The sequence below is a fragment of the Sorex fumeus genome, unplaced genomic scaffold (genome assembly GCF_029834395.1).
Source record: "Sorex fumeus unplaced genomic scaffold, SorFum_2.1 ptg000037l, whole genome shotgun sequence".
Lineage (NCBI taxonomy): Eukaryota > Metazoa > Chordata > Mammalia > Eulipotyphla > Soricidae > Sorex > Sorex fumeus.
In genome coordinates this window covers 58373430-58397842 of record NW_026606094.1, presented here as the reverse complement: position 1 = coordinate 58397842, position 24413 = coordinate 58373430, and the positions used below count along the sequence as shown (strand labels likewise).

At 38.0% G+C, this 24413-nt stretch overlaps 1 protein-coding gene across 1 annotated transcript in view; it reads right to left on the bottom strand.

Moving 5' to 3' along the window:
* LRRC72 (leucine rich repeat containing 72) overlaps positions 1-23916 on the bottom strand; it is a 70941-nt gene extending 47025 nt beyond the window's left edge. Inside the window, exons 1-3 of the mRNA XM_056118699.1 lie at positions 23827-23916; positions 18226-18299; positions 10836-10905 (exon numbers count right to left, since the gene is read on the bottom strand). Of these exons, the coding sequence (XP_055974674.1) occupies positions 10836-10905; positions 18226-18299; positions 23827-23916 (234 nt within the window). The remainder of the gene's footprint in view (positions 1-10835; positions 10906-18225; positions 18300-23826) is intronic.
* Positions 23917-24413: the final 497 nt, after the last annotated feature.

The following is a 24413-nucleotide window of genomic DNA, read 5'->3' as shown; positions in this document are numbered from 1 at the left end:
AAGTCCCAAGCAATGTCAGGTGTAGTCCAAAACCACCTCCCATCCCCCACCAAACACACACTGGAAATAATATTTTTAAATGAATAGTTACAAAGCTTACAAAAATCTCTAAATGTTAGTTTTTGAAAATATACATTGAATTACAGAATAGAGAAAAAATGCTTCTGGATTTAATATATCATTTTAATGCTGCTCTTGTACAAGTAATGAAAACTATGTATTTACGTGTACTTTATTTAAAAAAATGTGCAGTGCTTCAAAATAAAATCTGTATTTTTTTTTTTTTTGGTTTTTGGGTCACACCCGGCGATGCTCAGGGGTTACTCCTGGCTCATGCACTCAGGAATTGCTCCTGGCGGTGCTCGGGGGACCATATGGGGTGCTGGGAATCGAACCTGTGTCGGTCATGTTGGCTGCGTGCAAGGCAAACGCCCTACCCACTATGCTATCGGTCCAGCCCCTAAAATCTGTATTTTTATAGTCAGAAATAAGTATTTTATCTAGCATAAACTGAATTTCATTCTCATATTTCTCTATGTAACCTAAAACTTTTTATATGTGCTTTTCCCCAAATCCATTACATATTTGAATAAATCATTTAAAATAACAAGTAGATAAATTATATACATATATATCTATGATTCATAATAATTTAGGAAGTCTGTTTTGGGGGTTGGTGGGCACACCTATTGGAGTTCAGGATTTGCTCCTAGCTCTTCACTCAGGAATCACTCTTGGCAAGGCTCAGGGAACCATAAGAGGTGCCATGGATTGAATTCAGGTTGGCTGTGTGCAAGGCAAGAACACTATTTACTATTGCCTGGCCCCATTTAGTGCATTTTATATAGGGGCTTAATTTCTTTTTTTGAGGATTCAAAAAAATATTTGTAAAATAAAATTCTTTGAACAAAGTTGACATATGGTCACTATACTCTGAGATAACAAAAACAGAAGAACATAAATTATCTGGAATTCATGGTAATTTATTATGTTCTTCAATGTTATTATCTCTTATGTGCTACTATGGGGATTGTACCACTCTCAATAATTTTTAGGACAGGTACATCTATGTGTAGATGAACAAATGTATATATACTTAAATGTGACTTAAGGAGTCGGCAAAATTCTGTAGAATATATGAAAAAATGTGTTCCATTTAAATAATTACTTACAAATAGCATAATCAAATAATTTCAATTTTTCAAATTATGATTTGTGAGGCAGGCAGGCAGATAGGGAACTTCTGGCAAGTTGTTGGGGAAGAATAGAGACGTTGACCTGTCACCAGTCACAAATTAGCCCATAGGTATGAAAGCCACACTCCTTTGTAGATGCAGAAGCTGTGGCACTGCCCAGATAAGGGTGATCCCCTTCAGGAAAAGAGAAACTCCAAGAAGAATCAATAGCTGTAATAACAAGCTGTTGAGGACCAGCAATGATTCAAAGTTTATCCCTCTGACAACACCCTGATCAACTTTGATATGCACAGAGAACTCCAGGCTAAGAAGATTTAGAGATGATCCATATATAGACCCTCCCCCAAGGCCATTTAGAGCCCTCTCTTTTCTGGGGTTTCCCTTCTGTACTCTCATGAACACATTTCCCAACCTCCACCTCCTGCTCTCTCTTCTCTCTCTCTCTCTCTCTCTGTCTGTCTCTGTCTCTGTCTCTCTCTGTCTCTCTCTGTCTCTCAAATTTTCCCTATACCTTATATAAAGATATTTTACTTTGCTATTCACTATAATCATTTCCTCTTAACATTCTTTTCTGTGAGGGTAGATGATGGATCTCAAAACCTGAGCAGAGGTTAAGACTTATTTTCTTTTTATTGCAAGAAGCAATTTCTCTTCCTTCCTGAGACCAGAACTTCATTGCTCTAAGCCACATAATTTGGGGAAGTTCAGGAGACCTACATCTTTTGGGGAACCACCTGAATTATATACAGGTGGTAAATTTTACCATTTACACATGGTAAAATAGGAGTTTTCCGAGAACCCAGCAGGCTACCGTAAGCATCCTGCTGCACGGCAGAGTCTAGCAAGCTCCCCGTGGCATATTCGATATGCCAAAACCCAGTAACAATTATGGGTCTCATTTCCCGGATCCTGAAAGAGCCTCCAAAGTGGCAATTGCTAAAATCTCAGGGCTAGGACGAATGGAGACGTTACTGGTGCCTGCTCAAGGAAATCAATGAACAATGGGATGACAGTGATACAGTGAAAATAGGAGTTAGATGGTTTATAGCAACTTGCTGTTTTTGTACATCAATATTTCTGAAATCTACATATTTGTGTTATTTACCAAATTCTAAATATGTGAAAATTAGCAGATAGAAAACAAGGATATATCTTTTATTTTTTCTTGAGGAAGAATTGATGTAGAGAATATAAGGAGGGAAAGTGAGGGAGAGTGTAATTTGTTCAAGAGAACATGGGCTTCGCCAGTGAGGTAAGAGCTGAAGTTACCCCATAAATTAAAAGGAATTACACTCCCAAATTGAGATGTAGGTGTTCCTAGATTGCAAATGTGTGCTGTTTGTCTTTGCATAGTTGATTTCATTGTTTTGCTTTTGTTTTTAACAAACTTTTGCCACCCTCTACCTGAGCAACACCCACCCCCCCTACAACTCGGGGTTTTCTATGTGATAAGAGTTTGTTGCTTGGATGTTTTCAAGGGGAAATCTTTGAGTTTTTGTTGGTCTACTGTCTTGTTTGGTTCTTATCTCAGCCTTTTCTTTCTCTTGAATCTTCTTTCCTGAATCTTCTCTGGATATTGCCCATGCCAAGATAATTTATTGCTATCCCAATAGATTTTTTTTTTGTTTTTGTGTAACAGGTACTCAGAAAGTACTTCTAAGTCAGTGCTAAGTAAAATCTCCTAGAATTGCTAAAAAAAAACCATATGGTGCCATGGACCGGATCTGCTGCATGCAAAGCATATGCTCCAGTCTTGTTGCACTATCTCTCTGCCCTTTCCTACCTCATAATTACTAAAGCAACTCAATTCTTTTAATCCTTGTTTATATGTTTTTGATATGCCAAAATTTCAAGTGTAATCATTCAATTCGGGTTGTTAGGCATTTAAATGAATCAATGCTCATAGCCAAGTTTGTGTTGGCAAAGACACCGACACCACCAATGCCTCTTTTGTCGCATGTTCTGAGGAAGAGTACTTCTCCAGTGTCGAGAACAGCGTAATGTGATTGATGCATTTTTGTCTCGGTCAGACCAATGATGTCGTACTTGATCTTTCGCACTTGTACCATCAGGTCCTCGATGAATGCATCCAATGCCAGCGTACGTGCATTGAAAGTACAGAGTTACTTTTGTCTTTCTTCGTTTGGGCCTTGAGATTTTATCAGCCTCTCCTTCCTCATCCTTCTTAACGCTGCCGTATTGGTGGCTCTTTCAGGGTCAGGAGAATGAGACCCATTGTATTTACTGGTTCTGGCATATTGAATATGCCACGGATAGCTTGCCAGGCTCTGCCATGCGGGCGGGATATTCATGGTAGCTTGCCAGGCTCTCTGAGAGGAATAGAGGCTTTTAGGGCGGCCTCTAATAATGCTTGCAAGTGTTCCCATGGTTCAAACCATATTTGAGCCCTATCAAATATGGTGCGGTAATCCTGTAAGATGGCTATTAAGTGTCTTATGATGTGTCTGGAAAGCGTCCTGGAGCATGGCAGCGGCTGGGTAGTGGAGGTAGTGGAGGTGGCTCACTGAATAGATGTGGCTCACTGCCGGCAGTTTCTGTCTTTGTTGTCTATGCACCAACATCCAATTATGATGAAGAAGAAGTTGAGAAGTTCTACATGGAGCTGGAGAAGTTCTATAAAAAAGACCATAGCTTCTACAAGATCATTGCTGGTGATTTTAATGCCAAGATAGGACCGAGTAGATCAGCCAAAGAACTCCACATCAGGACTCATGGCCTAGAATGGAACGAACAGGTTGAGAGACTTTCTGAGTTCATCATGTTGACCAAGACCATCCATGGTACCTCACAGTTTCAGAAGGCCAAATCTAAACGTTGGACATGGGAGTCTCCCGGTGGTCGGTTCCACAATGAAATTGACCACATCATATTCAATCGATGGTTTTGCCTGACCAATGTCGCTGTTGTCCCAAAATTCCAAACGGGATTGGTCCACCATCTCCTTCATGCAAAATTCTACTTCACAGAGTGGGGAGAAAGGGCTGCAAAGTTTAAGAAGAGAACTTCCAGAACGACCACCAACTGGGAGCTCTTTGGCACTATTGTGGCAACATGGAAAGATGCCATCATTGACAACATTGATGAGGAATACAATTGACTGGTTCAGCACCTCCATGATTGTGTGAGGAACACTGAGAGAGAGATAGCAACAAAAAAAATGCCTGTCTTCAAAAACTCTTGAGCTTATTTGCCAACGTGGCTTGAAGCAAGCCTCAGGCAACTTCAAGCAAATGTCTGAGCTTGCAAAGCAGTGCAGAGAAGCAATAAAGGAAGACCTCAAAGACAGAGGAGCAGCAGTGCTGGCAGATGCGACAGAAGCCGGGAAAAGCACTCACAATGCCCCCGTCCTTCACTAACTACAAGACCAAGATGACTGCCCTCTGACATGCTGATGGATCTATCACATCTTCCAGAAGGGCAATGGAGAAGATTATTCATGACTTCTACTCAGATCTCCTTGATGGCCATGTCCACCTGCCCACATACCAAATTCTGCAGGATGGATATGTCATTCCCAACATTCTCCCTTCTGAAATCTGACACGCCATTTCGTCAGTAAAGAAGCAAATAGCACCTGGCCCAGACAAGGCCAGACCCGAACACCTGAAGAACCTGCCGTCAATACTCATCAATACACTGGCTCGGCTCTTCACATGCTACCTGTCTGAATGCAAGGTTCCGTCCCAATGGAAAACCAGCAGGACTGTACCACTGTACAAGGGAGACGTCCATGACATTGGCTACTATCACCTGATCTGGCTGTTGTCTGTCGTCTACAAGCTGTTCACTCAAGTCATCCTGAATAGCATTGGCAGAACACTAGGTGAAGGACAACCATGCGAGCAAGTTGGGTTCCTCAAAGGATTCAGTACTATCAACCATATCTACATGATAACCAAGTTCATTGAGGTTTCTTGGGAGTTCAAGATGCTGCTCTGTCTAACGTTCATTGATTTAAAGAAGACCTTTGATTCTGTTGAGACAGAAGCGGTCATCGAAGCCCTAATCAAACAGGGCATTCAAACTCAATATATCAGGATCCTCCATGAGTATTACAGATTCACTACCAGGATCTCACCATTCTACAAAGATCTCATCATTCTACAAAGATCTCACCATTCTCCCCATGTCAAGAGAGGGGTTCGGCAGGGTGATACTATTTCACTGAAACTCTCCAGTGCCACACTTGAGTACGTAGTGCAATGACTGGAATGGGAAGGAATGGGAGTGAAGATAGACGGTCAGCAACTACACCATCTCTGCTTTGCTGATGACATCGTTCTAATAACACCAAACATTAGCCAAGCAGCACAAATAAGGGCCAGCTTCGTGAGTGTGGAAAGGTTGAACTACAGCTGAATCTCACACAGACAATGTTTATGAGAAATGGGTTTGTTCTTGACGTCCCATTCGCTCTCAGTGGAAAGATCATCTCTGAATGCAACAGTTTTGTGTACTTAGCTCGAGAAGTCAACATGACAAATGGCTGGCACCTGTGTTGCGCAGGAGGAAGAGAGCGGCTTGGAACGCCTTCAAGAGCATCTAAGAAATAGCTAAGAGGAAGAAGAACCTTGGGCTCTGGGCACATCTCTTTGATTTCACTGTTCTTCCTGCATTAACATATGCCTCAGAGACCTACGCCCTACGAAAAGAGGATGAGAATGCTATTCGGGTCTCCCAAAGAGGAATCGAAAGAGCTATGCTTGGAGTATCATGCTTCACTCAAATGAAAAAAGAACCCAGAGTTCTGACTTCATCAGTGGTTAAGAATCAGGGATACTGTCTCATTTGCCAAGGCATCGAAAATCAGATGGGCTGGACATGTAATGAGATTTGCAGATGACTACTGGACTAGAGCCGTTACCAACTGGATTCCATAGGACATAAAAAAATCACATGGCTGCACACCTACGAGATTGTCAGACTTCTTCATCAAGACCCTGAATGATTGGTTTGATGTTCTTCATATTCCTAGAACAAGCAGATGCCATTGGGCTGCACTAGCACATGACAGGGACGAATGGAGATGTTAATGGCGCCCACTTGAACAAATTGATGAGCAACGGATGTCAAGTGATCAAGTGATACCAAAAATAGTAACAACAAACCTCACAATGGAGACATTGCTGGAGCCCGCTTGAGCAAATCGATGAACAACAGGACAGTGCTACAGTGCTATTTGTTTTTAGTTTGGGGGCCATGTCAGCAATGCTCAGGATTTACTCCTTTCAATGCTCAGTGATCACTTCTATACCCCTATATGCGGACCATATGTGATACCAGGATTTGAACCAGTGTTAGCCTCATGGAATAAAAGAGCTTTATCCCTATACTATCTCTTTGGTCCTTCTTTGTCTTGTTAATGAACTCTGATCAATTACTTATATGTTCAGTTACTTAAATAATATTTTAATTACTCTTTAGTTGGGCTGGAGTGATAGAACAGCAGGTAGAGCATTTGACCAGGTCAGTCGTATACATGGCTGACCTGGGTTTGATTCCTCAATCCCTCTCAGGGAGCTCAGCAAGCTACTGGAAATATCCTGCCCACATGGCAGAGCCTGGTAAGGTCCCTGTGGTGTATTCAATATGCCAAAAACAGTAACAACAAGTCTCACAATGGAGACATGATTGGTACCCACTCGAGCAAATCTATGAACAATGGGAGGACAGTGCTCCAGTGCTTTTCTTTAGTTAATAGTATTTAAAAGCTCTGGCACAAACTTAGATTTCATCTTGCAATTTTGCTTGGTATATTACACAGGTTTCCTGTCCAATGCTTATTGTATTCTGAGAAAAAAGTACTGCAAATAATCCCTGAGCATCAAGCCAGGCATAACCCCTGAGCACCATGGGGTGTTGGTATTGGTATGAAAGTCTTTCAATGTTTTATAAATTTAATAGGTATGCTTTTTGAAGAATGCTTAAACGATGGTTATCTTAGACATAACACAGTTACTTTATTGCATAAATAACCAAGTATCAGAAAATTGATTCTTTTTTGTGTTCCTTCTCTTCAAACAAAATTCTCTTCAAAAAAATAATTGGCAGTATATGAATTTCTCCCTACAACCATCATGTATCTCTAAGTCAATCATGCAAAAATTCAAGGATTGACTGGAGGTCCACTCCTAGGAAGTCAACAAAGATTGCAACATGTTTAACTTATCTCTCCCTTTAGACATATTGCCAACCTTTATATATGCTCTTTACTTCAAAGCTGATGCTACTGACCACACAAAATGCACAGAAAAATAAAGATTCGTTTTTTTGTCCATGTTTTATTATTTTCATCCTTTTCTACTCAGAGGTCTTACACTGTGACCCATGATAATTTTTGGCAGGGTGTTTTAAAAGAATTTTGAGCTACATGCCTTCAAGTGGTGAATACACTTTTCAGTTGTTAGTTGTCTGAACCTCAGAGGAATTAACATTTGTTCTCCTAGAAATTAGAAGCACTTTCATTTTCCATTTTTCCACTAAGTTGACTTTTTAAAAAGGCTAAAAATGCAATAGAATACTGAATTATTTTTATAAGCATGGCTTATTTAAAAACTCTATTCTGAGAATATAAATTACTGCTTGACAAGCAGACTACTGCTAAAACTGCAGTACTGATGGTGTGGAAAATGGAAGTAAAAACTCACAATGCTAAGACTGTATCATCAATTTAAATGGAACAATATTTAAGTCTTTAACATTAAGCCACAACCTACTAACTAATTTTCATGATTATTTGAGTCTGAATTTTTGTTCAGTCTCTCATTTTTGAATGGAGGGGACTGGGAGCTACCCAGTTTGTCCACTATGGACTAGGCAGTGGTAAGACACTGTCTCTATCCAAGTTTCTTGAGGAGACACTTCAGTGCCTTGAGGAGTTACTTCCTGTGGTTAGTGACATGGTAGCCTAATGCCTGACATTTCTTGTAGAAGCTACATTAGCTTGGCTTGCACGAGGACCGTCTGACTTCTTTGGCCTATGACATTAAAAAAACCTACCTAGTTCCAGGATCCAGATATGGGACCACTATAGAAGTTAGGTGCTTGAAATTTATATGGAACAATAAGCCCCCACGAATAGCTAAAGCAATTCTTGGGAAAAAGAAAATGGGAGGAATCAACCTCCCGAACTTCAAACTGTACTACAAAGCAGTAATAATTAAAACAGCATGGTACTGGAACAAAGGCAGAACTGCAGACCAATGGAACAGGGTTGAATACACTGACATCTCTCCTCAATCATATGCTCATCTAATCTTTGATAAAGGTGCAAGTAATGTGAAGTGGAGTAAGGAAAGCCTCTTTAATAAATTGTGTTGGCATCACTGGACGGCTACATGCAAAAAAATAGGCTCAGAACTCTGCCTAACACTGTGTACAAAAGTAAGATCAAAATGGATTAAAGACCTCAACATCAGACCAGAAACCATAAGGTACATTGAAGATAAAGTTGGCAAAACCCTCCATGACATTGAAGCTAATGGTATCTTCAAAGATGCCACGCCACTGGCCGAGCAAGTGAAAACAGAGATAGATAAATGGGACTATCTTAAACTAAGAAGCTTCTGCACCTCCAAAGAAACAGTGACCAAAATACAAAGACAGTCTACAGAATGGGAAAGGATATTCGCCGAATACACATCTGACAAGGGGTTGATATCCAGGATATACAAAATACTGGTTAAACTCCACAAGAAGAAAACATCCAACCCCATCCAAAAATGGGGCAATGAAATGAACAGAAACTTTCTCAAAGAAGAAATCCGAATGGCAAAAAAGCACATGAGAAAATGCTCTACATCATTAATCATCAGGGAGATGCAGATCAAAACCACAATGAGATACCATCTCACACCTCAGAGACTAGCCCACATTCAAAAGAACAAAAGCAACCGATGCTGGCGTGGATGTGGCGAGAAAGGGACACTCCTTCACTGTTGGTGGGAATGTCCACTGGTTCAGCCCTTCTGGAAAACAGTATGGACGATTCTCAAAAAATTAGAAATTGAGTTCCCATTTGACCCAGCAATATCACTCCTGGGAATATATCCCAGAGAGGCAAAAATGTATAGTCGAAGTGACATCTGCACTTGTTTGTTCATTGCAGCACTCTGTACAATAGCCAGAAACTGGAAAAAACCTGAATGCCCAAGAACAGATGACTGGTTAAAGAAACTTTGGTACATCTACACAATGGAGTACTATGTAGCTGTTAGAAAAGATGAAGTCATGAAATTTACATGCAAGTGGTACAATATGGAAAGTATCATGCTAAGCGAAATGAGTCAGAAAGAGAGGGATAGACATAGAAAGATTGCATTCAGCTGGGGGATATAAAGTAACAAAGTATGAGATTAATACCCAAGAATAGCTGAGATCAGCACCAGGAGGATTACTCCATAACTTAGAGGCCAGCCGGGTATCCTAGAGGAAAGGGCAGTTCAGATAGAGAAGGGAGCACCAAATAAAGGATGTTTGGAGGATCCTCCCAGGAGGGGAGATGCATGTCGAAAGTAGACTATGGACTGAACATGTTTGCCACTCAATGCCTCTTTTGCAGACCACAACACCCAAAAGGAGAGAGAGAACACAGGGGATTGCCCTGCCACAGAGACAGGGGGGATGGGGGGATGGGGGTGGGAGGGATATTATCCATGGTGGTGGAAAATGGGCACTGGTGGAGGGATGGGTATCTGATCATTGTATAATTGAAACCAAAGCACAAAAAATTGTAAATCTACAACTTTAAAAAAAAATAAAATACAATAAAGGGAAAAAAAAAAGAGTCAATAAATGAAGAACTGCTTGACCACCAAAAAAAAAAAAAAAGTTAGGTGCTTAACAAGGGACATGTAGCACTTTACAAGGGACTCTACTTGGGATTATAAGACCAGGCGACACTCTTGGTAAGTGACACTAAGATAAAAGGAGAGGTAAGGAGTATCTAGGAAAAAGTAATTAGCATAGGAGAGCATTAAGAGTCAAATTTGAACATCTATTTAAAACAAAGGGATAAACCAAATAAGAATTTTGAGCTTTTCTCATCTGTACCCTACTCTTTCCTGTTGTTTATGAACTCTGGAGAAGATATGGGTAAGAGGAAAGGAAAATAACCAAGTTAAAGAAGATGACAGTGGTCCTAGCTGGATAAGGGAAAGGATGTGTGTATGTATGCACATGTACATATGGGTATTATCTGCGAATGGAGATTAGCACAGTTCATTAATAGTCTCTTTAACACTGTGGTTTCTAAATTGACAAAGTTACTATGGTTCAAATGAGCCAGAAGAATTTATATTAACTATGAGATATGAGAGAAGTACCCAAGTATTCTTCCAGAAGCCAGAGAAAGAATGTTTCCACTTAGAAGTTTTCAAAGGACTTTGGAGATAAAAAGTAAAACTGTAGTCTAATAGCATCTCATAAATTTTGTGATTCAATATACCAGCACTATATGTACATACATAAACATATGTATGTTCACCTATATCTTTTATAAATTTAGAACATACAATGTTAAAATGCTTTTAAATTTTTGCTTCCACAGAACCCATAAAATTCAGACGTTCATCTGAATTAGTCATAAATTAGTCATTTAAAAATAAAATATAATACTACCTTGTTATGATGCAGCCATAAATATTTTAAATTTTTAAACCTAGAAAGATCATTGACTTCTGACAGATCCCTGAAAAGATGAAAAAGTCAACATTAGTAAATATTTATTGAATCATGAATAAGGCTGGTCATATTCATATAGGATTTTGGAATAAATGGAAAGGTCTTTGTCCTTTTAAAATTTCTGGCAAACTTATATGCTAAGGCCAATTTCCAAAATTTAATCATCAAAAATTCATTAATCCAAATAAGACAAATACTTAGAGACATGTTTTATCACATTAGTAAAATCTCATTATGACCAAATTTATTAAGACCTCAATTAAAAACTGGTTGTACTAAGGTGAGGGCAACAGAAAAATTGTGCTATTTTCTTGGGACACTAAGACACTGTTTTTCCAATTTTTAGGAAAACATACATCCTTTTTTTTTTTTAAGTTTTGGCACCACAGCTGGCAGTGCGCAGGGCTTATTCCTGTCTCTGTGCTCAAGGGTCACTCCTGGTAGAGTGCAGCAGATCATCTGGGGTGTTGGGGATCAATTTAGGTAGGCTGTGTACAAGGCAACTGACTTATCTGCTCTACTATCACTCTATCTTCCAAAACACATACTTTTAAAAACACATGAACAAGCTTTCTTACCAAGGGATATTTTATCAACTTTTCAAATTGAGAAGTTTCAAACCTAAGCAAAGCTGTGTAATAAAATGGAAACTTATAATTTAATATTTGGCACACTTATGTGTAACCCTTTCTTTTCTTGTTTTGGTCTAGGGGCTATACCTACAGTGTTTAGGACTTACTCCTGGTTCGGTGCTCAAGGATCACACCTGGTGGGCGTTGGGGACCAGGAGAAGTGCCATGGATTGAACCTGGAACTGGCCACATGAAAGGCGAGTTCCCTACTTGCCGTACTATTGCTCTGGCCCCTAGTCTCTCTTTTCTATTCATTATTTAATATATTTCTTATTGAATTATTTAAAAATAAGTTAGACAGACAATATTCCCCATACTCTCTCTCTACTTTTGGGCCTTGTGGTTTGCAATGCAGATACTGTCTTCCCATCAAGGCAGGGGGAGGGGGGAATGGGGGTGCATACCAGTGATATTGGTGGTGGGGAATGTGCACTGGTGGAGGGGTGGGTGTTTGATCATTGTGTGATCATACCCCAAACATGAAAGCTTGTAACTATCTCACAGTGATTCAATAAAATTTTTTTTAAAGTTAAATATATTACTGGCCTCCAATGCCTGTTTTGACATAGATACCCCAAATCATGATATTTTTATGAACAACCAAGGTACCATAATACCTACGAAAATAATCCAATAGTATCATTTAATATGCTGCTTACATTTAAATTTCTTCTGTTGTCCCCTACATTTTTCTTTTATTTTAGACCATTTTTGATTTGGGGACCACACCTAATGATGCTCAGGAATTACTCCTATCAGTGCTTTGGGACCATACGGAAAGTCAGAGATGACTTCTGGGTCAGCCACATGCAAGGCAAGTACCCTACCCACTGTATGTTCTGCCCCTACATTTCTTTTTAAATTTATTTGATTAAATTAAAAACTGCTATAAACACTCATTACTTAGTCACTTTTAACTTTTTCTTTCATTGTATTGGCTATTTGAAAAGTGGAGGATAGCTATCTGATGGATATCTGTCTCACATTCATTTGTTTCCCTATTTTTTAATTACAGTGTTGGTAATGCTGAATCACATCAGAATGATGTCATTTTGTCCTACTTTTAGTGATATTAAGTTTAGCATTTGGTTATGTAGGCACCTCTCAGGTAAGTCATTGTAAAAATACTGACGTCATCATAGACAAATAATTAAGGGGTGAGGTTGTAACTGTGGTACAGAACATGTCTTTCATGCATGAGATCCTTTGTTTGATCCCTGGTTCTGCAGAACAAAACAAAAACCACTCTAACATCCTTCTCTCTCCATACAGCCCCAGGTAATAGCAAGAGCAGCAATATCTTATAAGTATAAATACATGTATTTTATATATAAAATAGGGTCTGGAATAGTGCTTGGTGAAAGGGTGCTTAACTTGCAGTCAGCTGACCCAGATTTGACCCTAGCACCCTTTATAGTTCCCTGAGCTTGCCAGGAGTGATTCCTGAGGACAGAGACAGGAGTAACCTGAGCACTGCTGGGTATGGTCCCCAAAACAAAATAAATTAAGTAATATGTAGGGTAAAACTCTGAGACTTCACAAATACATTGTCTTTCAATCACTACTTACTTATTGACTTTAACATCCATTTAAATTTATTGGAATTCTATAAAGAATCAAGAATTCTTATAGATAGAATTCTATAAAATATACTATCTTCCCCCACACCACCATCTTATGTTCTTATTCATTCTTTTACCAATACTGCCCAGATTTGAAGTTTTTTCTTAATCCTTTATTCTTTTTTGGAGCAGGGATGTGTTTTGGGGTTACATGCAGCAATGTTCAGGGCTTACTCCTGGCTCGCACTCAGAAGTCACTCTGGCAGTGTTCAGGGGATAATATAAGGTGCTGGGAATCAAACCTAGTTTGGCTACATGCAAAGCAAGCACCCTGCCTGCTTGTACTATCACTCTTGCCCCTGATACTTTGTGTATGTCATTGCACAATAATGATAGAATGTTAGTTTATGTACTCCAAAAATAAAGCAATTATCAAGAGAAACTCAAATGCCATTTAAAGGATTTCTTCAAGAACTTTCCAGAAAAGTTACTTTTAATAATTTCCTTAAAATTATAGAATATCAAAATTTTTTAAAACATTATCAATTGTCAAATTACCATCATTAATTTTTGAGAATTTGTAGCACTAAATGATTCGCTTTTTACACTTGATCACAAATTAATTTTTATCTTCATTAATATTTGTAAATCATATTGCCCTGTTTCAAAAAAAATTTGTTTTGAGGTCAGACATGGTCAGTGCTCAGGAGCTATTCTTTTAGATTAGGTGCTTAGAGGACCATAGATGCAGCTGTCGGGGATGATGTGAACTACAGCCCTTTTAGTTCTCCCTGGCCCTGCCATAAAAAAAATCAACATATATATAGGTAGGTTGCCTTAACTGTTTGTTTCTGAGAATAGAGGGGAAAATTCTAAATATTTGTGATTAAAGTGGGATAGTGGATTTAATAGATAAGAGAATCATCGAACTTGGGTGTTTGCAAATCATTATTTCCTTAGGAAATAAGAGGGCTCCTTCAGAATTTCTACCCCCAGCCCTATTTTCTATGATATACTGAGGAGAGGCCACATTTTCATATCTGTGGTGCCAAAGCTCTCTATAATCTTTCTACTTGTGAGGATCCACTGATGTCATATAACACCAAGTCAGATAGGTGACTGCTTCTCTCTGGGGAGAGTTTTGAGCATCTTGGGTGAGGCGACAGCTCTGAATGAAATACTCCCCACAGACTAATGTTGATTATAAAGGCCTGTTGCAGGCATAAACCTCCTTCAGTCTCAAAGGTATACCACTGCCAAGGACTTCTGCCTGCTTCCGACTTTTTAGAGCTGGTATCTACTCAGAGATCAGCCTCTGCAGCTCTCTAGGACTTCTCCCTGGCACTGTGGTTGTTATTGGGCCAGAGGGAGCTGATGCCTTTCTTCACAGTGAGCAGCTAAATGACAGTCTTCAGAGGTGGGAATGGGCAAATGATTGGAGAGGCTTTTCCCACACAGTGAAGAGGGTTTTCTTCACTGGGAGTTTCCTGCAGGCCAGGGATGAATTCTACGCTTCTGATGCAATGGTTTGTCTGTGATGGATTCTCAGGATCTCTGTGCAGTGGCAGTTTGATGATCCACACAAGACGTGTTTCTTGTGCTAGTCTGTGGTGGATTCACTCCTACGGAGACAGTAGATTCTGCTTGACTTCTTTCTGGGATTATTTGTACATAAAACTTCTGGCATCTGTGAATCTCTCCTTGTGCCCTGGGAGTTCTGCTTAGAGGACATCCCACAGCCCCTGAGAGTGGAAGGTTTATATCCACTATCTGGCTTCCTGCGAGTTCTGCAACCTGTAACCTGATGGCAAGCATATTACAGTCACTGCTCTCATCTGGCTGTTTACTGAGAAGCTTGTCTACTCAGTTGGGATCATCTGTGAGTCATTAGCATAGACAGGTTTTCTCCTAGAAATTTCTAGGCACAGAATTAGGTTTGACCTCAGGATATAATCTTTTCCCCAGACTGAATCTTTATTAGTTTCATTATTGCTTGTTGTTTCTCCAAGGTCAAATTCCAGTTGTCTCTATTTTTTCTGGTTCTTCTTTATCTGGCCTTCACATTCTCAGTCTTCCCCCAATACATCTGAGTAAGTCTTTTCTTTCAGAGACACAGAATGGCCTTTCCTTACCGAGGTCATGCTAAGGCCTTTGACTTTCAGGTCTATGGTCCTCTAAGCACCTAATTTAGGAACCTATCCTAGATAGGACTGGGAAATTCCTCTCTCCTCTACCCACTTTAACCCCTTGATCCAGCTGAGGGTTTTCTTTGTGTTTGGGAAGCTCAGTTCCCATGAGAACAACAATTCAAAGATTCCCAAAAGTCCTTTGAGTATATGTAGGTCCTCTGGACAAGACCCATTGCACAGTCCTTCTGTGAAAAGTGCATAGTCATGTTACCAGAAGGTGCCCATCCGCTCCTGGAGATACTGTCTAACTTCCAGGTCAGAAGCTTTCTTGAACCCTTTGGGGTGGGGGTGTGGTGGGGGTGTCTGTTAACTCCAAGCACTAAAGTCTCCCTGTTGGAAATAACTATCATGCCTCTGTTGGTTCCTGGCTTATAGAATGCATTCCATCTGATTACCTTTACTTGAGGCACAGGAGGGGTATCAAAGGAGCAGGAATAGCTCTGTCCTGAACAAGTATGATCTTAAAACCTTTTCTGAAGGCAACTAATCTTAGAGGGAAATGTATTTTTACAGATACACACACATACACACACATTAGCACACAAGACTCAACCTTTAACAATATATTAGTAATCTCTTATAGAAGGGCTTGATGGCTCCTGGGTGAAATATAACAATCTTCACACACTGTCTCCTAAGGAAAGTTTTTTGAGCATTTTCAGCAGCTTATTCATAACAATCAGTACAAAATAAGTTATTTCATCTCTGCTTTGGGGAAAGGGTTTGGGTTTGGGATTGAAATACCCAAAATTTCGTGGTGGGAAAGTATAATGGTGGTGGGATTGATGACTGAATATTAAGTGTAATCAAATATTGTGAACTACTTTATAAAAAATAAATTTCAAAAAAACCTTGAGTACTGGAAAGATGGCTAACAAGCCCAGAGTGATTGAGTTTTGAGGGTACTTTCAAGTTATAAATGTTGCGTATGAACATAAGTCTGTCTTAAATCAGTAATATGCCATAACACTTTTAGGTGAGAACAATAGAAAACACAGAGCAAAACTTCTGTTACTAATTGTGACAATCACTTGTGTAGTATATCAAGCATCAGGGCATACTGTTTTTCATGATTCCTCAAAGACTCATTAATAAGATTTTTTCCATTTAAGAGGGCATCAAAACTTTGGAAAATAACCCAATTTGCTGAGTTTGTGTCTGGACTATGAAGCTTTTCTTGTACCCACATTGATTAAGTGCTAATTTTGTGTTTTAAGATTTAAAAAAACCCTTGTTTTCCTTCATTGGTAAGACTTCTAATTACCCGTTGTCAGAGGATCAATATTTCTAATTTGCTTCTAGTGTTTTACTTTTTTCTGTTATAAACTACTTATTCTTATTTCCAGTAGTGCACAGTTGTTAAAATTGCAAAGATTTAGATATATAATCCTTTGACAATGTGAACTATTTGTCACTATTTTGAAACTAACTGATCGATTGAAAGATTGAAAGCATGACTTTTTGTGTGGCATAATTTTCTATCATGCCTGCCCCATTGTAAACTACAGCTATTTGAAAGTCTTAAATTGGCTAGCTATTATTTCCTTACTACCACTGGACTCAGGGAAGCCATTAAAAAACTAAATGATTTTGTCTACACTGGTAAAATGAAAATAAATACATATAGCAAAAGAAATAGGTTTGTTAGTAAATGAGTTCCTAGATATTTTCTTTTAGTAATTTACCTTAAATTACTAGGGGTAAAGTGATTGGCTTCATTGATAAAGTAGGATATTTTCTTTGAATATTAAATATCTGATTTCCAAAGACTACATGTGAATACAAATATGTCGTCAAGCTATTTTAAAGCAATGCTATGCAGACTTCACAGCAACTTAAAAAGGTTAAAAGTTTATTGTATACTACAATGCAAACTCTGACTTCCAGGTGTCTCTATATTAGCCAGTGAAAACTGAAATCAGAGTTCAGTCCAATCCATAGTTGGTCTGATCCAACCCTCTCCCTGTACATCTATTACAGACACTGGAAATGCTCTGTGAGAGACTCTACCTGGTAGTGTGTCACCTCTAGGAGGTGGAGTATAATCAAAGGAGAAGCAAGGGGATTTTCTATTAGCTGGTAAAATGAATAAAGGGTTGTTAGTTAGGAGTTCTAGTGTAATAGAGGTCATCACTATAGCGCAGGGGTTTGAGTTATTTTGCCCCTAATGATAGTATCAGTATTAACCCACTAATCCTCATTGATTGCTATGCTGCAGTAAATCCTTTCATAACTTTACTAACTCACCTTATCTTCACAACAACCCTGTGAAGCAGAAAAGAGTGTTACAAATGGATAATGTGGTTGCCAGAAAAAAATACCAGAGAAATGCCAGAAAAAATGCCAGAGAAACAAATAATGTTCCAGTGTTATCTGGTACATGCTTGTACTAAAAGAAATTTTTAAAAATTTTAAAAAAAGGAAAGAAAAGAAAAGAAAAAAGAAAAAGCACACTTCTATGAATTCTCACATAACTAGATATTCTTTTATTTTTCCACTTTATTTTTAGGCCCATCTGTGCCAAGGGCTTACTTCTGGCTCTGCATTTAGTGATTGCATCTGGTGGAGTTGGGCAGGGAGTCAAGGAGGGCCCATATGTGGTGCCTTACCTATAGTACTAACTCTCTGGGTTCTAATATTTTATTTGATAAATGTGACACTCTACAGGGGGTTGTGTAACATATGCATCTGATGACCCATCTGGAAGGGATAGAGCTAGGATTAATCTCCATCTGGTTCTATATCTTTGTTTTGTTTTGTTTTTTAAAATCTATTTCAATATCCTGCCTCTCCCTTAGAGATTGTATACTCCAACAATTGGTAAAGGTAAAGGTAAAAAATTAGTATGTGATGCTGATATCATAGACATTGAGGGATGGGTAATGGAAAAAAATTGAATCTATTCAACATTATATCACAAGGTGTTCTTCTAAAGTACACTTACTTTTGAGAAAGGAATAGCTCAAAGACATCAGCATCCCTCTTGTGACCACATATCTTTAGTTGATCTTCAACTGCCTGATAACATATAATTAATCTGTCAAACCACATTCCACTGTGCAAAAATACTGAGACATTTGCAGTCAATAACAATAACGTCTACAGGAAGATCAAAAGAAAGGTGAATATGGAGGCAACCACTCTAAACTGATAAATTCCAACACTACAATTATATATTATTTAATCATTTTTGTGGTTGAATTTCATTATCCTTAATCCTGGGCACAGATGTGTAAATAATTTTTAATCAAAGAGAAAAAATTTTGTATGTATATGTAAACCAAAAACAACTTTTCAAATCTCTATGAGGCATGGTAATTGGATCTTTAAATAATTAGTCTTAAATGTTCCTTCAAACATAGAGAACTAAAATTATATTTGTATAAAACAACCAGAAATGGGGTAGCAGTTGAATGAAATATACATATATAATCTCATAAATTTTATAAGACAAGATTCATTTTTGTGTCCACTCTGATGTGCTTGTACCCAGAAAGTGCTCAGAAAATATTAGATAAGCTAAAAAATGAATATGTCACTTTCCTTGGACCAAATAAATGAATCCCTTGCTCTGCAAAGGAATTATTTTATTTTTTATGAATTATTGGCATACTTGAGCTTTGGGAAATTTTTTGTAGAAAAGAAAATCATAGGCTTCGTTTTGAAAACTCAAACTAGAAACAACCACTTAAAATGATTTCTTCAATCATTTCAAGCAAATTACAAAGTAACATTTCTATGCCACATTGCCTAAGACAATATGAAAAAAAATCAAAACTCATCTATAATTTGCCATGAAAGAATGCTGCTAACAAGACACAACAAAAATCATGAGCATAATCATTGAACTTCTGGAATCTGACACACTTTGTAAGTATCAGACTGAAAAACAATCACCAAATTTCAGTTAGAATTTGTTGTGGGTAGTCTTAGTGATTTTTGAAGTCTTGATGGTTTTGTGATTTAATGGTGGATGTTATGAAGTGTTAGATTTAGTGGGATGAGTGACTAGGTAAGGACGCTAAGTATCTAGGAAAAGGGGGCAGTTGCTAATTTATAGACCCAGCTAACTTTATTAATCTGCTACACAACTGAAGTTTTGGTGCATGGAAGTTGTTCTGTTTTGTGACCCTGATGAACAAGATGATTCTCGACCTTGAAAACATTAATTTGATTAGGCTAAGACTACCATATTTGGACATTTTAATTTAATCACCTAAACTAATAGAAGTTTCAACATGTTAACACTTGAAGACAGGAAAATGTCCATGCACCAGTCCACAGATAATGCTTGAAGACTACTAGTCAAATCGTCATTGTCTACTACATAGTCAATTACAACTTGGTAAAAGTAGAAGGAAAGTTCAGCTATCAATCAAAATTATAGGTTATTTTTTTAACTTGATCCCACAATTTCACATCTAGGACTCAGAAATACAGTTCTAGCACTCAAAATTATGCCAGCACATCTGCACACACAAAACGTGAATAGCATCACTCATCTCATCATTGTTAGCAGTTGTGAAATATTCCCCCATTAGTAGAAATTAAATTCAGGATTAAATTCAGATTTCACCTCACAAAGGAATACTGTGCCACAGCTTAAGAATATAGAAAGATGCATGTGTAAGTGTATAAAGATATCCAAAATGCATTTTAAAACAAAAAAGAGCTATTTGTAGTAAAATATATGGAAGTCAACAATTTATCTGTATGATGTTTATACACACATACTCAAAATTGCAAACAAAAGTCATCTCCTGAAATTATGGTTGAACTTTCTCTTTCTACATAATGCTGTAATGTTTCAATATTTCACTACAAGCCTAGATCAATTTCATAAACAGAAATTAAGACTACTTTGAACATTTTAGCCACATAATAAATATTTAAAGATCTAAATCAAATATAAGGACATGAAAGGGGAAATTGAAGCTATTGGCCTAATATGCAAATCATTAGTGTAATTAATTATTTATTTACACAACTTCTTATCATGGTCTGTTTCTTTCCAACTAAAAATTTTATATGAATCTGGTAACAAGCATTAATGTCAAAGTGCCAAAGAACACAAAAACATGCCAAGAAGTTTTAAGTTTTAGTGAATCCATGATGGAGCAGTTCCAATTCCTAATCAACACACAACTTCACTAACAACATATTCCTTTCATCTAAACAAACACAACAAGCATTTTCCCCCTTTTTTGTTTTTGTTGTTGTGGTGGTAAAATATACGTAACATAGAATTTCTGTTTTACTGTATAGTTCTGTGGTGTAAGTGCACCAACAGTATTGTGCAATCATCACAACATGCATTTCCAGAATTCTCTTCATGCCTCCCCCCTACACTTTGACACCTAAATCCACTAAACACTAATTTCTACTCTTTCAACGTTCTATATTTTTTTTGTGAATTTGACTACTCTAAGTATCTCATAAAAATAGAATCATATAGTATTTTCCTTTTGGTAATTGTTTATTTCATTTAGCTTAATGTCTTCAAGGTATGTTCATGTTGAGTTGTGCATCAAAATTTTTTTCTTTTTAAATATGAAAACCATTTCATATTCTGTATATAACAGACTTGTTTGTCTATTTATCCACTGATAGGTACTTGAGTTCCTTTACTCTTTTGGGTTTTGTGAATAATGTGGCAATTAACATTGGATCTACAAGTATTTCTTAAAGTTCTGTTTCTTGCTTCCTGTCGATATATACTCATAATTTAAATTTGCAAATACTTAATTCTGTATCTTTTTTGAAGAGTCACCAATACTATATTTTTTAGGAGTAGCACATAAACAAGCATTCTTTAAGATGAATACTTGAAAAATTGTAGATCCAAATGTATCATTCAGCCATTTATTAAACAACAAATTGCTGAGAACGTAGTTCAGGCTGTAACTAGTTTAGTCTATGACTAGCTAGTAAATGTAGCAGTGAATTAGGCAAAGTGCCAGCCTTTCATGAGCAAACATTTTAGTAGGAATTGAAGAGACATAATGCTTTTTATAGAAAGTTGCAAGTGTTAAGGTTCATAAGAAAAGAAAAATATGCTCTGGTGAATTTAGAGGAAGAAATCACTTTCAGACTGGGAACTCAGAAGTTTTCAGAGCAGGGTTAACAGTTGTGCTGCGCCTGAAAGGGAGGGAAGAAATTACAAACAGAATACTGTTGGATGGACATTTTTAGTCACAGGGGGAGGTAAGCATGCAGGTGAGGGGGAGAAAGTTCAAAGAAGGTAGCCTTTGGCTATAATAAGAGGCAACTGTGAGAAATAAATTAAAAAAATAAATTAAGGTGGATTGGCATCATATTATTTATTCTAACTTTGAAACTTGGGCTCAGAAATGTGCATTTAATTAGCACTCAAACAAAACTTTTATAAACCCTGAGAATTCTAGCTTAAAATCACATGTCAGCTGTAATTCCAAATTCATTTGATTTTATGATATATGTGGCCATACATATGGAATATATATGAAGTGTGTGCATATATCTATACCATATCTATGTATATATACACAGTAATTGTATGATAAAATTAATTTAGGAATGTCCAGCAAATGACAGCAAAGTATTAAAATAATATCAAGTAATTTTAAGAAGGCTTTTTCCTCTTCTGGTGCCCTTGCTTTGTTGCTATCCTAAATGAACGGATGTAATACATAGAAGGCAGTTCAGCATCAAATAAAAATATGGGATAGCAGGGAAGTACTAGTTTTTTTTCTTATAATTGGAGAAAATATGGGCAACCTTAGGCCTCAGGAATATGACTTTAGCAGAAACATGTGTGATGCCCTGAGGTATAGTGAGACCTTCAGAAAGGAAGCAAAATGGCCTCTGAAAAATCAATGGAAAGGCTGAAGAGTCTGTCCCAGGATAGTGGCAAGTGAGAGTGAACAGTGATCAGGTATGACAGGCAGTGTAGGTGAATTGATAGAAACTGGCACGTATTTGGAGTGGGAGATTGAGGTCAAGTGAAGTCACAGGTGATAGTGATAATGTAATGAATGATATGGGCATAATGATAAAGTGACTGGGAAGGAAGATGAATTCAGGCAAGAATTCTATAATGGAGTCATGACTCCATTACAGTGAGAAATCTCTCCAGAGATGTCAGCTGCTAAATCAGATCAGCATAAAGGAAAGAGTGGGATCCAGAGATTATTGTGAAGAATCTAGATTTAGCAAGGGGAGGAGGGAACCCATCTGGGAAAACCAACAGAAGGATGTTTATAAAGTTGGGAGGAGAGAATAAAGGACAGTGGAAATAATAGAGAGAGCGAGCTTTAAGAAGTTAGAATTGGAACATTCAGGTACTATTTCAAATGACAATAAATTTAAAGAGCAATTTCAGAATCTGGGAGGAGGGCAAGTCAATTTTCAAATTAGCTGATTAGAGTTGGAGAGATAGTACAGGATCTAAGGCAGTTGCCTAGCATGCTGCTGACTCTGGTTTGATCCCTGGAACCATATATGATCTTCTAAGCACTACCAGGGGATTATCCCTTAGCACAGATGCAGGAGTAGTTCCTGAAGACAGCTGGGACTAAACAACAACACAACAACAGTAACAACAACAACAACAGTAACAACAACAAACCATCTGGTTAACAAAACAGGATAAGATGGAACAATATGGAACAAATCCAAATATGGAATAATCCAAATATGGAATATGGAACTGATATGTGGCACTTCTAGCATAGAGTGGAGACTGGTAACTTCCTCTTTGGTCAGTGCAATAGGATTAAGACAAAATAGGAAAAAAAGTGTTTGGAAATTATGGAATTATTAAATCCTGGAACAATGAAGTATGTATTCAAATCTATTGAAGAAAATGTCTGTAACAATTTGCATAATACAGTGAAATTTCCTACACCTACTTAAAATGCAATACTTTGGAGTCAGAACTTTGTGAGAGTTTTTTTTCAGCTCGTTGCAGAGCTATCAGCCCTATTTAACTATGGTAACTCAAGACACGTTTGAGATCTTTAGTGAACTTTCTTAGCTTCTATGTGAAGTGATTCTGATATCATTTTCCTCCACTAAAGTAACCTTTCAGCCATTGTCTTAATTGCCCTCAACAATACAGTTATATCAACATATTTATACCTGATATAAATACCAAAACATGTATATTGATGTATTTATACCTGTATCTGTATCTATAGTATCTCTCTCTCACTATATATATTTTATCTGTGTAGTTTAGCTTACCTATATTTTTTACCTGTTGCTTATCTGTGTATTTTTAGTTCATCTGTATTTATAGAGTTTTGGAGAATCAAGATGCCCTATTTACAACCTCATTACTTAATCTCTAAAGTATCTTCCTAAAAAGGTCAATAATCAGGAGCAACCCCAACCTCCAACCCTGTAGATTAGGGACCTCTAGCCCTGCGGAATGTCTGGTGGAATCTTCCAATCCGTCTTCTCCACTTTGTGTCCCAGCTGCAGCCTCAGGAGGACTGGGGCATAGAGCATAGATTGAAGCGTTTTAGGGACTGGAGCAGGGTCTGAGAAAGGCGGCGCCACTTACCCGGCGGCTGATGTCCAGGCTAGTTTCTCGAGGCTTCCTTCGGGTCTTTGCACGTCGAAACTTTGAACATCGTCTTGGATCATCATCCATCCACAGCCTCACCAGCGGGGCCGGGTCAGCACCTACAATCTGAGCAGCCTGGGCTGACTCTTGTTTGGATTGTTAGCAGTAGTTACCCCATCTCACCGACTAAACGCCGATCTAAAGTAGGAGAGACTGAAGGCCAACGCGGACTTCTGTGACGTTTAAGGAGGGAAGCCCAGCAAGTGTTTATGGCATCGTGACGCGTGCACACCCTGGTTCTCTGCGTGTGGGGAGACCCGAGCTGTTACGTTGTACATTAATCATGAACAGCCCACCAGGATGGCCGCTCCTCCCTTTACCTGAAATCAAAATATCAGAAAAGGCTGACTTTAAAGAATGAGATGGACATGTGGAATCCTCATGCGGTATAAGACAAAAAAGATAAAAGAAAAAATATTGTATTTAGAATGCTGACATTTTTGTTAATTAATTATGGATTGATTTTGGCTTTCCTTAAAAAAATGCATTTTTTTTGGTTTTCCTTTATAATGTTTCAGTAAGGT